The sequence below is a fragment of the Cebus imitator genome, unplaced genomic scaffold (assembly GCF_001604975.1).
Source record: "Cebus imitator isolate Cc_AM_T3 unplaced genomic scaffold, Cebus_imitator-1.0 Scaffold391, whole genome shotgun sequence".
In the NCBI taxonomy this organism is placed as follows: Eukaryota; Metazoa; Chordata; class Mammalia; order Primates; family Cebidae; genus Cebus; species Cebus imitator.
Window position 1 is genome coordinate 2,420,231 of NW_016107706.1, and position 15,415 is coordinate 2,435,645.

The 15,415-nt window shown below is 48.7% G+C and overlaps 2 protein-coding genes across 4 annotated transcripts in view; one reads left to right on the top strand and one right to left on the bottom strand.

The window, feature by feature from the left end:
* ITGA9 (integrin subunit alpha 9) overlaps positions 1 to 15,415 on the bottom strand; it is a 368,469-nt gene that overhangs the window by 78,508 nt on the left and 274,546 nt on the right. For all 3 annotated transcript variants that reach the window (XM_017508435.1, XM_017508440.2, XM_017508439.2), the window contains 2 exons: positions 13,780 to 13,859; positions 9,054 to 9,143 (listed from right to left, as the gene is read on the bottom strand). In XM_017508435.1, coding sequence (XP_017363924.1) covers positions 9,054 to 9,143; positions 13,780 to 13,859 — 170 coding nt within the window. The remainder of the gene's footprint in view (positions 1 to 9,053; positions 9,144 to 13,779; positions 13,860 to 15,415) is intronic.
* Positions 3,201 to 7,275, top strand: LOC108289121 (synaptonemal complex central element protein 1-like). Its single transcript, XM_037731335.1, has 5 exons — positions 3,201 to 3,231; positions 4,042 to 4,089; positions 4,364 to 4,418; positions 5,966 to 6,029; positions 6,900 to 7,275. The coding sequence occupies exons 1-5, from the start codon at positions 3,201 to 3,203 to the stop codon at positions 7,203 to 7,205; spliced, it is 504 nt and encodes a 167-aa protein (XP_037587263.1). The 3' UTR covers positions 7,206 to 7,275.

Genomic DNA, 15,415 nt, shown 5'->3' on the forward strand with positions numbered 1-15,415 from the left:
TTGGAGATGAGTGGGTCACTGAGATTTGACCTTTACCATTGATTTCAAGACTTTCGGATTTTTTTTGAATGTTAATATTTTCCTGTGATTTTTCTTGTTTGAATGTTAAAAGTAACACAGGCTCATGTTAAAATATACATAAAGTGTATATATATATATATATACACACACACACACATACACATACATATATACATAGAAATATATATGGTGAAAAGTGTGGTGAATCAGGATTCAAATAAGGTTCTGCTCATTTAATTGATTGATAAATGCCTCAAGTCTTTTTTAATCTATAGGATTTTCCCTCTCCCTCATTTTCTTCTTTACAACTTATTTGTTGAAGAAACCAGGTTTTCCTGTGGAGTTTCTCACAGTCCACATGATGCTGAGCACATCCCCAGTGGGGTGATTTAATGTGTTTTCCTGCCCTTTGTATTTCCTCCAAATTAGTATTTCGATGTGGAAACCTGATGAGATTCCATCAGGGTTTTTTGTTTTTTTATGGGGGTTTTGGGGCAAAAATCCTTCATCGGCCGTGTTGTGTTCTTTCCTCTAGAGGCTCATAGGGATCACTCCCCAAGGCAGCTTGTAAGTGCATCCTGAGCTGCAGTCCTCAAATTTAGCTGAAATAAACTCTCTATATTAAAAATAAAAACAAAAATCCTAGCCAGATGCAGTGGTTCACGCCTGTAATCCCAGCACTTTGGGCAACTAAGGCGGGCGGATCACGAGGTCCAACATGGTGAAACCCTGTCTCTACTCAAGATACAAAAATTAGCTGGGCGTGGTGGTGCACACCTATAATCCCAGCTACTTGGGAGTCTGAGGCAGGAGCATTACTTGAACCTGGGAGGTAAAGGCTGCAGTGAGCCGAGATCGTGCCACTGCACTCCAGCCTGGGCGACAGACTGATAATCCATCTCCAAAAAAAATCCTTTGAGCTGGAGCTGCAAGATTAAAAAAAAAAGAGGCTCATAATATCTAGTTGTCTTTCTTTGATGTTAGCAGCCATTAATAACTGTTACCTAGATCTATCAGTTCATTAAGAATTTATAAATTATGGTCTATAATTATTTCAAAGAAATTCATATGAAATATTCCTGCCCTATTGCTCTGGTTAGAACTTCATAAGGATCTTAAACCAAAGCAGCAGCAAAGTCTCACCCCTGAGTGTCATTAAGGGGATGTTTGTGACGGCGTCTTTTAACCTCTCTGGGAGAAGCTGACTCTTAGGGGTCGATTTATCTAGCACACACCATAAACCTCAAGGGCAAGAGACAGGGGCCCTGCTCTGGATAGAAACCTGTCCTTCATCCCATCCTTAGCCCCAGACCACGGGTGTCTGCAAAGCCCACTGGGACTTCCTACACCCCTTCTCTGTCCCCTCTCACTCTCATTGGGTCCTGTAATTTTTGGTTTTCGTTTCTACAGGGCAAGCCAAGTCTTTGAAGACTGAAGACTTGCTGGCAATGGTGATAAAGCTGCAGAAAGGTCATGTGTCTCTTTGTTTTTGTGCCTCAGCCTGGAGTTTCAAGTCGGAAAGACGTGGTTCAAATTCAGCGCCCTCAACTCGCAACCTTGGGAAATTATCCCATTGCACTTTCTCCCTCTTAATTCTTTGAACCAAGAATACAACCCCACAGTTCAAAATTGAAGAAGTTTAAAGGAATGGAAAAACCAGTTGCCCCCTCCCACCCCACTTCCCCCCCCTCACATACGCGTCATCCATTTCCTTGACTCACAGGCAAGCAGCTATTGTTTTTCAATTCTTAAGTATCTTTCCAGAGATTTTCAAAAAATGCATTCATGGGCGTATATTTTTGTCCTCCCTTTTTACATACAAATGGCAATGCAGTTGGTTTTGCACTTTGCTTTGCTTTTTGTGGGAGACCGGGAGCCAGTGTGCACCCAGTACCTACATCAGAGCTGAGGCAGTGCTGGCCAGGTTTGAGGTTAGACCCTCAGCCCATTCTCAAAATAGCATAACATCAGTCTATTCCAAAAAAAAGCAGCAGCCTCCCCTTCTCCCATTCTGTGGCTGCCTGCAGTAGAAGTGCATGGGACTGCTGCCTAGGGTAAAATCAGGGAGAGATTGCAGGGCTAGAAATACAGTGACCCAAACTGATCATTTCCAGTAAAACAAAGACCCCCCACCCAGAGACTTCTTTCAGTCATAATCAGAACCATGGAGATCACCCACTCTCCTGGAAATCACAGAAGCTGGAGTTGGTGACCTTGGAAAACTCATGGCCTGAGTTTATTAACCTCAGTGTGTCTGAGGCTTCGGCAGTGATACTGGCAAGGGCTGGGCAGCTTTTTGCCCCAGTTCTGTGTTGCCAACCTTGAAGCCAGAGAGGAATGAGAAGGAATTCTCCATACAGAGCATTGAGGCAGGGATTATGAGAAGTCAGAGGTGACTCCCTAAAGGGACAGTGATCACCCTGTCACTGGGAAACTTGCAAGCCGCCACCATCAGTGTAAAAGCATTGTTTCCTCATTTCTCAGATGAGGCCAGTACCAGAGTCCAGACTGACAGATTGACAACCCTTCCCACCTGGCTTTTGACAGAGGGGGGCAGATGGGACGTCTCACTTGGCTCACGCCACACTCAGAGTTACATCTGAAGGCTTCCACGATGGCCCAAGATGCCCTGAGTGGTATCACTTCCCACTTACCCCACCTCACCTTCTGCTCCTCTCTACCTGCTCACTAGACTTGAGCCACACCAGCCCATCACTGTGACTTTGGACATGTGCCTCAGTGGCTCCTGCTGCAAGGAATTTGCACTTGTTCCTTCTGCCTTGTTGTACTCTACCTGGAATGGGTCCCCCCTCCACACTCTTTACCCCCACACGCTGCAGGGCCTGCTTCCCTCTCCTCTTTCCATATCTCGAGACATGCCTTTTACCCTTTTGCTCCTCAACACTTTGCCTCGCTTTATTTCTCCTCACAGCAGTTACTTCCATCTGAATTCATTTATTTGTTTGCTCAATGTCCATCTCTCCAACCCAGAATGTAAGCCCTTCAAGGGGCTCTAACGGAGCTCAACACACAGCAGGCGCTCAGTATATGCCTATTAATTGATAGGAGCAGACACAGTGCTTCTCCATCTGCCTTGGACAGTCAGACACAGTCTTCTCTGGGTCAATATTGCTTCTTTTCTTTCTTCAGAGGGAAGCCTGGAGCCACAGATAGAGGACATGATTAACCGGATTAATGAGCGTCAGCAAGGTAAAAACTTGGGGACCTAGACTGGCCAGCAGGGGCCAGCAGGAAGGGCCTGGATTTGTAATTAATCGACCTCCTCATCTATAAAACCTAGGCCCCTCTAGGGCTGTTTGCAGATGAATATGCAATGTCATATCTGCAAGTGAACAGCAGGGCTACAGACCACACTCACACAGTGTTTTCTTCCCTTCTTTGGTCTAGCAAAAAAGAAATCCAGTGAGGAACTGAGAGACACCCGCACTCTCCAGGAGGCCCTGCATAGGGAATTAGACTCCTGTAAGTGGGGCTAAAGAGGGACCCATGAACACTGCGGATGTTCCTGTACACACCTCAAGGCCTTTGCACAGGCTGTTCCCTTGCCTACAATGCTCTTAACCCACACAATCTGTATTGCCTCTCACTGTCTCATGCCATCTTTCAGCTCTCAGCTCAAACTTCACCCTGACAGGCCTATCTAGATGGTCTCATCTAAGAATGGAATCCTGCCCTCTCTTGGTCATTCTCACTCCCCTGCCTGATTTGTTTCTTAGGAGCCTTTATGTCCACCTGACATGGTGTGTGTACATCATCTCTCTCCTCAGTGTAAACCTTGTACATTCTTCAGGGTCTTCACTCCTTTAGCACTTACAAGGAATGTGGGCATGTGGGGGAGAAGCTGGTCCTTGTGGGAGATGGTTGCAAGGGAGGCAAGAAGATACCTCACGTCTCCTGGGGCTGTACTACACCATCTGTGTGACTTTCCCCTTACATGAAGTTGCAATGGAGATGGGGATGGGGGGACCTGGAGGCTGAAAGTGTCATTGTGTTTTCTAGTGAATGGAGAGAAGGTGCACCTAGAGGAGGTCTTGAGCAAAAAGCGAGGTATTTACCAGTTGCTGTGTCTTCCTTATTCTACTCATCCACCCCACAAAAGTCCATACTCCTCAGAGCAGCCAGAGGAATCCCACTGAACCCTAAGTCAGGGGGAAGCTTCTCTCACTGCACAGATCTCTCCCTGAGTTGCTACCTTACTTGGAGTAAACACCCAGGTCTTCCAGTGCCCTCCGATGCCTGACATGATGTGGGGCCCATTACCTCTAGTCAACCCTGACTCCCCAAGAGCTTTCAAAGGGTCTCCTTGATTCCTTCCCCACAGAGGCACTGAGGATCCTCCAGCTGCACTGCCAAGAGAAGGAAAGTGAGGCTCAGAGGTAAGAGGCCCTGCCTCAGCTCTTCCCCACCTCATTCCCCAACTGAAAAAGGAGGGAGCAAGAGCTATGGAAATGAATCTTGGACATGACTCATTTTCTCTTTCTATAAAATAGAGCAGCTAGACAAAAGGCTTCCTTGGTTATCTCTGATATTAAATGGTCATGTTAAGATTAATTTACTCATTTAATTATTCATTACTAATTCCTTCATCAAATAATATTCCATCCACTGGTGTTAGTCTGTCTTTCTCTGCTGGCTGTCCAGCTCCTTCAGTACCCATGCACTTGATTATTTGTCTGCTTATTTTAGGCCCCAGTCATCCCTTTGCCACCCATTCATCTACCACCCATCTAGCCATTCACCTACTCACTCATTCATCCATCTATCCAACTACCCAACTCTATCATCCATCCAGATGGCCATTTTATCTCCAGCCTTCCACCTAATAATCTTGCATCTATCCAATCATGCATTCATCCTCTCTCTCTTCTTCCCATAGCCATTCATTTCTTCACTCAACCATCCAGACATCAATCCTTTCTTCTAGCAATCCTTTGTTTCTCTCTCCAGCCACTATTCCTCCGCTCATCATTTCTCTAATCAGCTATCGTCTCTCCAGCCAGCAACTCACACATCCAATCAACTGTACGTCCAACCACGTATTCATCCATCTCTTCATCCTCTGAACCTTTACTCAGCACATTCCTGTTACCAGAGGTCTCACATCCCGGTGCACCATGACTTTAATTGCATGGGGAAACCTGATGTTAGCTAATGTGTGTATACCAAACCACACTACTCACACTGTCTGATGAGCATTTATGTACCTAATCCTCACAATGACAATTATAGGAGTTAAAGGCTAATGTCACCCTCCCATCACTACCACTATTTTACATATGAGGAAACAGAGACCCAGAGAAGTTAAGTAACTTGCTCAGGGTCACAGTGAAGTAGCAGATCAGGCTTCAAGCCAGGATGTTAGAATCTGTGGTGCTAAACTACTACACCCCTCACAAAGCTTTCTTGGGAAGCCAGGGTTCATTCCATGGGGGACAGGATGGACAGGGTGATGTTCTCAACAGAAGCCCATGAAGGTTCTCATTGAACAGGAGAAAAGTGAAAGGTGAATGTTGTGAGCAGATATCCCAACTCCCACTCCTACTGGAGTGAATGATGGGTCATTCCGTGAATTTGACTGAGGGTTTTCTTTCCCTTCCCAAGATGCACATGTTGCAAGAGTGCATTGAACAAAGTTTTGTCCATACCTTTCAGATTTCAGAGTCCCAAACAGAGGAATGTGGGATAACTCCCAAGCCTGGGGCCTGGCAAGCCACTGTATAGAAAGTGGGGGCAGGGCTTGCATCAGGGAGACTTTGTTGGAAGAGGTGCTACAGGATAACAGAACTTCGAGGATAAAACCCATGAAGGGGCTCCAAGCACCGAGAGCATGGACAGGATCTGAAGGCCTGTGCATGAGGAGCTCCCTTCAGGGTGTAAGGCCTAGCCTGTGTTCATTCTCTCATTCCTGGGTGTCGGCCTCCAGGTTGGATGTCAAAGGAGAGCTGGAGGATCTGATGGGCCAGCACAAGGACCTCTGGGAATTCCATGTGAGTTATTATCGCCTCCAGCCAAAGCCACTCCTCCCCTGGCTTTAGTGTCCCACTGACTGTCCCAGTGTTTACCCCTGCCCAGGCCCAATGCCGCGGGATAGTCCTTGATTCCTTGCTTCCTCTTGCCCACCTACTCAGTCCCTTGGCTTTTATCTGAAATCAGCTTACATCTCACCATCCTCCACTGCCAAAACCAGCATCACCTGCCTAGACGGGTGCAGTAGCCATTGTGATCCTGCTTTCCCCCTGCTCACCTAGAGTATGTTCACCTTGTAGTGACAAATGGCAGCCCAGAGAAAGCCACGATCAGGTCATTCCTTCATTCAGCTACTGTCAATGGCTGCACCAGGCAGCATTTGAGGCAGGGAGAGTGGGTGGCAGACCAAAGGGGCCACGTCTTTACTGTCCCGAGCTGGATAGGGACAGTGGGGACATACCCAGACTCCAACAAAGGAAGTTAAGTGGCTAGATCGTGGAACATCAGTGGAAAGGCCTCTAAGCAAGTGACATCTCAACTCAGTGGTGAAGGAAGTGAGGGAAGAAACCGTGCAGGTATCTGGGTGCAGAAGCAAAGGCCCTGAGGCTGGACTGTGCCTGAAACCTTTGAGGAACGCAGACTGGGGAGTGGAGGATGAGGACAGTGGGAAGAGTTCAAGTTTGATAAGTTTCTGGAAACATGGAGAGCAGTTAGGGGGAGGTGGGTGGGTCTCCAGCCACAGCAGAAACAGCACATTGAGTTAACAAATAGTTGAATGAATGAATGAATGACCTAATGCAGCTGAAGACTTAGCGAGAAGCACAAAGGGAGAGGGGCGGGCCGTGTAGCCTAGAGGAAAGCCAGACCGGCAGGCCTCTTTGTCCTCGCAGATGCTGGAGCAGCGACTGGCCCGGGAGATCCGTGACCTGGAGAGGAGCAAGGAGCAGCTGCTCTCGGAGAGAAGGCTGGTGCGCGCCAAGCTGCGGGAGGCGGAGCGGCGGCTGCGCTCGCCGTCTGAGGTCGAGGGCGCCATGGCGGCGGAGGACGGGCTGAGGGCGGAGCTGGAGATATTCGGGGAGCAGGTCCAGAGCGCCCTCGAGGTCCGAGTCGGCCAGGGAGAGGCCGGAACGGAGCTCCCGGGCGCCCGCGACGTGGAGGACCCGGAGCCGCCGGTGGCTGACCCTGAGGCCCCCTAGGCTAGCAGGACCCGCCCAGTCCTGACCTTCCCTCCAGACGGTCCAAAAATAAAGGCGATCGTTTCCGACCGAAAAAAAAAAAAAAAAAAAAAAAAAAATATATATATATATATATATATATATATATATATATTTGGCATCCTAAACCCCACTCTATGACAAATTCACTTAAAAAACTTAATTTGTCAGACTACCAAGATGACTAGAAGTTAGGCATTTGAAAGCTGAGTCTGTTCATTGATAGCATTTTCCCTTGGATTTCAGAGGCTACCTAAGAGGTGTGAAGAATTCAAGCTCAGTTTGCAGCCATACTACCCATGTTGCTTTATGAACAAATCCCTGAGAAGAAACAAAGGTCAGACTGACACTCCCAGACAAACATCAAGTTCCAGATGCCGGAGGCCACTCACTCATCTCTACCTAAACCCAGCAATGTCAGATTTCTGAGACTAAGTCCCAATGGACAACAACTCATCTATTTTCATCGTTTAGTGCATTATTTTAGTAATGTAGTGAGTTCCCAGCATTACCTAATGGCAAGAACAGTTTCAGGTTCCTGGAGAGATCAGAGGTTGACTCATTTGTTTAACTGATGAGTTCATCAGGGGCTGTTAACACCTCCCAACCAGGTCCTCTAAGGCCTGACTACATGATCAAGTGTCATCTGAGGGGGGGCAGGGATGGATGTTTTCTCTTTGTCCCCAAGGATAGGGCTTGGTTCTGGATATATTCTTGCTGTGCCTTCGATGAGACAAGTAAATAAATGATACAGCTAAAAATAGAGCTGTGAACAGGGGCAAAAATATGCTAATTTGCAAATATATTCCACCAGTGCCTCATGTTTAAAAAACATGACCAAAAATACCAGGAGCTCAGGAGCAGAAAAGCCTGGAGTCTCATTCCACTGGCTCCCAGCAGAGCGTGGGCGAGTACAGGGCTGGCTCTCCCTGCCACGGATCAGCATTCCCACTTCTAGTCAAGGCTGGGACCCAGAAGCATGTGAAAACTGAAAAATGAGAAACTGCAAACCTCCAGAAAGTTCAGCTTGCATCTGGGTCAAGGGTTCAGTGGGTCCTCGTCTGATCTAAACTAATTGTGTAAATCTCTTTTCCCCCACTATCAAAGAGGCATGCGCTCAGTTTTCTGAAGCTGGAAAGAAACTGAGTTCTCATTTTTCCAGGTCAGGGCTTAGGCTGAAAGCTGGCCTAGGCTGTGTCAGGTCTCCACAGACCACAGCTCAGGGTCCTGCTTTCCAACAATGCCAGCGGCACTGAATGGCCGTGGACTTCATGTGGACACGAATGGTGTGGCCGTTGGGATGGTTCCCTGCCCATTCCAGACCATAATAGACATCAGGAAAATCCACCTCTGGCTCTGCAGAGGGTGTTAACAGAAACAAGCAGGGCCAGCACTGACCGTGGAGATAATCAAAAGTGGCCCACCTGGAGCCAGGGCTGGAGACACACCTAGGGGTAACCTCTGGTCCAGCAGCTTCCAGCTGAGATTTCAATCCCAGGAGCCATACTGCCTGCTACTGTATAGCACTCTGAAGGACCTGGGGTGGGTGGGAATGTGTGTATATAAAGGTATATGGAATGTTCAAAGAAACTATGGGGCTTAGGCTTGTCATCAAAGTTCTCAGGTTATCTGTCAGGTTGTGTGGGCAGCTGGGACAGACGAGAAAAAAGGAGGGAGGAGGGTAAGAGTTCCTGCAGCTTTTCAAGGCTGGAAGGGAGTGGGGGTGGCACAGCTCCTGGCTCTGGGCTGGCTACACATGCAGATATGAGAAGCACAGTGTTCCACTGGAGGGTACTCCTGTGTTGTGGCAAGAAGGACCAGGTTACTCACCCAGTGATGGACGTGTCCACCTCGTGCATCAGCGGCACCACCAGCGTGAGGGTGTTGTCATGCAGGGATTCAGAGCGCTCCACGTTGCCACTGTGCAGGGAGAGAATGAATGAACGCTGGCCAACACGAGCCATCCGGCAGTGGGCTTTCACTCTTCCACTTTAGAGCTGAATCTCCACATTCTCAAGGGCAGATGGCACCTCACTGTCCTCAGTTCTGTCTGTGGTCCCTGTACACATCCATAGAGGCCACTCTATTGTCTTGGTTGTGTTCCACACAAAGATGTGAGTGTAAGTGGTTTACTCGGGAGGCGGCCCAGGAAACACCAGCAGAAGTGGAGAGGGAGACAGCAAAGGAAGGACGACAGTAAAGGCACGCCATGCAGGAGGGCTGCACTGTCAGCAGCCAGGGCCCTGTCTCACGGGGACTCCGGGGGCAGAGTCATCTTCCTAGCTGAGAACATAAGCGCCAGGCCTTTATCCACTGTCTCATAACAGCTGCTGCTGCTGGGGCGGGGGTGGGGGAGGACGAATCCCCTGGCACCTGCCTGTCAGGCAAGTGAGTGGGCTCTGGCCAGAGAAAGCCTCAGCAGGGTGGCCAGTGCTGGGAGCCGGAATCTGCCCAGTTTCCAGTGGATAGTTTGGGAAGGGTGAGGGCTGAGGGGTTATGGGCAGGACGCCCCCTGTGTGTTCTACTTCTGTATGTGCTTCTTTCACAAACAATGGACCAGTGAAGTTAGGTCACTGCAGCCAGGAAGGGGGTTGCTCGACTTCAGCAGCTATGTCTCACCTGAAGGGACCACCCATCATCCATGGACAGCCAAGCCCAGGAAAGAGGCCCTGGCCACACCTTCCACTATCAGCATCATGGAACTCTTGCTACAGACCTTGGCTATAGCAGGTTCACATAAGGCCTCCCGCTCCGGGTGACAAAGAACAGAATGGGGATTCTTCGGAGATCATTCTGGAAAAGTGACGTGAGGATGCTGTTAAGTGGCTACTATGTGCCAGGCACAATGTCAGGCATTTCTCAGCATGACCTGAGACCTCAGAGCAGCCCCAGAGGGAGATGGGGCACCCACCTTTGATAGGTAAGGAGCAGCTCGATAGGTCAGGGAACTTGCCCAAGGCCCCTGCAAACCAGAGCTGAGGTTGCAACCAGCTCAGGGTCAGACTTGAAACTAAGGCTCTCTTGGCTGTGACTCCTGTTCCTGATGCCAGATTTGGGGGTGAGAAGGAGGAGGAGCAAAGGCAGGGAGGAGAAGAAACAGGAGAAAAGAGAAGACCTAGTTTCCCTTTATTACTTTATTAAATTTCTAATATGAATTGTGATCATCATTCCAGAGAAATGACTGCTTCGGGAAAACGCACGGCTCTTGGGTGCATGTTCCTGAACCTGCACTCACAGCTGGTTCCCAAGTTCACCCTCCACGGGCGGAACAAGAGTCCCCCAGACCTGCTGAGGCTAGACTCAGCTCATCCTGACCACTCCCCACCATGCCATTCCCAGAACATCTGCTGAGCCCCTGTCTGCTCTGCGCCCTCTCTCTGCCCCCCTTCAAGCCCTGCCCCACTGCCTTCCTCTCCCGCCCAGCAAGTGCTAAATGGCAACAGTACTTAAATAGCTCTCACTTCCCTTCTCCCTCCTATTGTTCTGAAACAATGGTGCTGTGTGATGCCGACCCCACAGGGCCACAGTCTCTGCCCTGGCTCCTCCTCTGTCTTCTTACATGGGGTGACATCAGTCCCTCAGGGGCAGCCACAGTATGCAAAAGAGCAGGATCAGGTGCCCACACAGCCTGACTTCTTTGTCCTTCCTTTCCCAAGGGACGACAGAAGCCTCAGGACCACTGCTGTGGGCAGGCCAAAGGCGACTGCCCTGTGAATAGTTAGACACCATCCTGGCCCGCTCCCACCCCCACCCTAGCATCCTGCTGGGTCTTGCCCTGCCCTTTGTTTGGCCGGCTCAGGCCCAACAGTCTCATCTGTCATCGTGTGACTGCTCCAGAATGAGCTAAGTTGAAAAGTTGAGATAAAGACGTCAAACATCAAAAGGCTTCCCATCATTCCAAAAGTTCATGAGCTGGGATGCTTTCCAGTGGTCTGCAAAAGCCAGGCTGGTGGCTGCCGAGAGGAGAGGTCTCTGGAAACTGCTCAGTCTCAACTTTATGTCCTCCTACATCCACGAGGAGGCAAAGAGACCTTCAAAGGGCAGTGACGGAAGAAAGGAACGGTTGAGATTTTAACGGTAGTTTTCAAGATAAGGAGCTTTAAGGATCTTTCTGTGATAGCAGGGAGTCAAGTGATGCAGGTGCCCTCGGGGGCAGTCAGACCATATCCTCACCGATGCCTGAAATGAGTGTCCAAAATATTCTGGTGTGCATTTAAAGATACTATGGCCACCTGAACGTTGGTGATGTAAGAAATTAGACGTTTTTATATTATCGAAGCTACAGATCCTAGGGCTTCCTGAAGCTATGCAGCACTGTTAATGTACACGGGGGGGTGTTCTTGAATTTAGTAGGTTACTGTCATTTTCTCATGTGCCCAGCATTTAGCACTGCAACTGGTAAACAGAAGGTGCACGATACATATTTACTGAGTGAAAATGTGCCCAGTGCAGAGAAAGGGATTATAAACGGTGGTTCTTAGCCTTGGCTGCTCATTAGAATTTGGTGAGCCCCTTCGAAAACCCCATTGCCCAGGTCTCACCCCAAGCCAATTTGGTCCGAGTCTTTGGGGGTAGATCAGGCATCAATAGTTTTGAAGGCTCCCCAGGTGATTCTAACATGCATTCCAAACCAGAGCACGGCTGCGGTGTGGACATGTTATCCTGACAAATGAACCTTTCCTGATTGCATGATTGGCTCCCTGCCCTCTGACTGCCATGATTAGCCCTGAATGAGGTGCGGGCAGGAAGTATCTTCTTTTTTGACAAGGGAAATCTCTTCCATGTCACATTCCTTTCCAGGCACACAGGCTGCCTCAGGTGTGGAAGGACCGAGAGAGCACATTGATGGGTCTGCCCAACAAAGGCCAGTGTTCTGCAGATCCAAGAAATGGCAAGAGAATGAGAATCTTCAGGTCCGAATGGCCATCTGCCACCCTTACCAAACTCAACAGTCTCATGCTCGGGGCCAAGCTATTGCCCTGTGCCACCCTCCTTTTCAAAAATGCTCAGTGGCTTCTCAGTGCCATCAGGATATAGTCCAGATTTTCTGAGGTGACCTTTGCCCCCCATGGTCTAGCCCAGCTCCTCTTTCAGCCCCACCTCCCACTGTGCTTGTGTGCTCCCCATTCTTCTTCTGAGAAGGTGCGTGAATCCCCAGTGCACTCCTGTGCCCACCACCTACACAGGTGTAACGGTGCTTCTTGCCCCATGGATGCCCTCACTGCTGTGCCCATGTTGCTTCAGCCTGAAAACAGACTCCTTTGTTTAAATGCTACCTCCCCACTGAAGCCCTTCTGGATTTGTGCAGTGGGGCACATAATAGAAACTATGCTTTGCATAAGTTTCTATTAGATGATAGTCATGTTTTATGTGAATGTAAATTGCGTGATCTTGAAAGCAGTGTGAATAGAAAATTACCAAGTCTTGTCAACCAGTAAAAAGAAGTGGCTAAAAAGACGCTGAGACAACTGGCATCATCAGAACATAAACTGCAGATTAGCTAATAGCATAGTGTCAATGTTCAACTTCCTGAATTTGATAACTATACCACAGTTTCTTAAGAGAACAGCCATTCTTGGGAATGCACACTGAAGTATTTATGAATCAAGAGGCATGATTTCTGCAACTTACTTTCATGTGGTTAAGAAAAAAATATATATATAGAAAGAGGATGATAAAATAGATGGCATGAAATGTGAGCACTGGGCGAATCTGGGTAAAGGGCATATAGCAGCTCCTTGCGCTATTATTGCAACACTTCTGTTAAGTTTATTTCCAAGTGAAAATGAAAAGGCTGCCTTGGGTGTCCAACCACCACCCCAATCAAACCTTGTGTCTCCCTGTACACCCACCCAAATGCCCCTCCCTCCACTGAAGTCGCCAGCCAAGTGCTACCCACATGCTGCTTCAAGGCATTTTGGATCTGGCCTGGAGAAGGTACCTCGTAACACCCCAGAGGCCCTCGCAGTCACTGGTGGCCATCCTGGAAGGCGCAGGCACATGCTCCTGAGGGGAGAAGCTGCCATTCCATGATCCCCTTCCCTATCCATCCACTTGGCTTCCAGGTTAAGCCCTCTCTCAAGTAGCATCTCTTGGGAACTCTGCCAACAGGCTCGGCCAGGCCCTCAGGTTGCAGGTGCCCTGCCCCTCCCCATCACGAGATGCAGCCCTATGTCCATAAGAAGCAGTGGATCCAGCCTGACAATTTTCAGAGGTCATCTGTCTGATCTGGGAAATATACGGCTGAGTGGGAACTGACCCTGGACTAGAGTCTCACCCCTCCGGGCCTGTCTCTCCTCAGCCGTAGAATCATCATCTCTGAGTGGCTGATGCCTAGTTCCTCTCAGCTCAGTCTGCAGAGGTGGCTATGCGAGCAGCGCTAGACAACCACGGCCCCCAAGAGATCCAATTCCACTTAGCGGCTCAAGGCTTTATCACTGAGTAACTATTTCTTCCTCCTTAGCATCCTGGGAATTATCAAAGCTTGACCGGGACACGTCCTTTCCTGGTCCCATAAATCTTTTATCTTTGAAAAAAGTGTTTAAACCCCCCTTACCTCTGAGCAGTAACAATGAAGCTGAGAACTTCCTCTTCCCCAGACAGGTGGCTTGTATCAAAGATCACGCTGAATTCATACTAGGGAAAAAGGAAGTGGTATTTGGCATCAGCAGGCATTCCAAACTTAAACTGCTCTCTTCCATCTTCTGCAGTGTGTGACCTCTGGAAGCTCATTTGCATGAGGAGCTTTATGTTTTATGCACAGCTTTCTGACTGTCAGGCCAGACACAGCTTTAACAGTAAAACCAAGCCTGACACATACTCTGGCCAGGGACCTGTTTCTCCTGTTCAGCCCCCGAGGCTCTCTTTAGGAAGTGTTGCATTTACACTTTTAAGCCGGGACTTTCTAAGTTTCACTCACCTACCGTCTTTCCAATTTCTGCCACATCTGCAAATTATATCACCTGGGATATTTGCTTCATATTTTTGTTGCCTTACTCTTTTAAAGATTATTTTAAAAGAACGATTTATAGCACTATCATAGATGGGAATCCAGGATCACTTGCCAAAAAGAGATCGTGGATTCCCATCTATGATAGTGCTATAAATTGTCCACGTGTAAAAATGAATACAATGAAAACAGAGCAATGCTGAATTCTTCTGCCTGTGGAAGCCTCTGAGCATAAGATCTTCTCCGTCTTCGTTGAAAAGGGAGACGAGCTAGTGATAGAGAAGTGTTAAAGATATGCTGGCATGATGGGAAACGTTCTCCTGCGTGTGGTTAGGATTGGAAGAGTGTTGAAAAGTCCTCTGCACTGAATGTTTGTGTCCCCCCACCACTCCTCAAATTAATATTTGGAAGGCTAACCCCCATGTGATGGTATGTGGAGGTGAGGTCTTTGGGAGGTAATTAGGTTTAGATGAGGTCATGAGGGTGAGGCCTTCATGAGGGAATCAGTGCACTCAGGAGGAAAGACAAAGAAATCTCTCTCCCTCTCTCCAGGCGCACACACCAAGGAAAAGCCAGGTAAGTAGATATAGAGAAGGTGTTATCTACAAACCAGGAAGAGAGCTCTCCCCAGGAACTGAACCTGCCAGCACCTTGAACTTGAACTTCTCAGCCGTTAGAACTGTGAGAAATACATGTCTATTGTTTAAACCACCCAGCCCATGGTAATTTGTTCTAGTTATGGGAGTGCACGTGGGCTGCAGACAGAGGGAGCCCCGTCTCTGCTGGGTGACTTGCTGGGCTTTCTCCGGGAATCACCCTCTGCTCCCACACCCCCGGCCCCAGGTTTAGTCAGTCTTGCCACAGGTCCCAGCATCTGTGAGAGGAAAGTGGGGGCATTACCAGCCTGGAAAACAACACACATTCCAATGTTCACACTTCCTTGGGCTCTATCACTATTTTGAGGGTTAATAAATGTTGGCCAGGCACGGTGACTCATGCCTGTAATCCCAGCACTTGGGAGGCTGAGAAGGGTGGATCACTTGAGGTCAGGAGTTTGGGACCAGCCTGGCCAACCAACATCGTGAAACCCCGTTTCTACTAAAAATACAAAAAAAAATTAGCTGAGCTGGGCACGGTGGCTCAAGCCTGTAATCCCAGCACTTTGGGAGGCCGAGGTGGGTGGATCACGAGGTCAAGAGATCGAGACCATCCTGGTCAACATGGTGAAACCCCGTCTCTACTA

Bases quoted from the DNA above. Each gene is read 5' to 3' on its own strand.
- LOC108289121 (XM_037731335.1), top strand. From the start codon at position 3,201: ATGATTAACCGGATTAATGAGCGTCAGCAAG. The intron at 3,232-4,041 runs GTAAAAACTTGG...TGTGTTTTCTAG, and splicing joins GATTAATGAGCGTCAGCAAG to TGAATGGAGAGAAGGTGCAC. The intron at 6,030-6,899 runs GTGAGTTATTAT...TTGTCCTCGCAG, and splicing joins AGGACCTCTGGGAATTCCAT to ATGCTGGAGCAGCGACTGGC.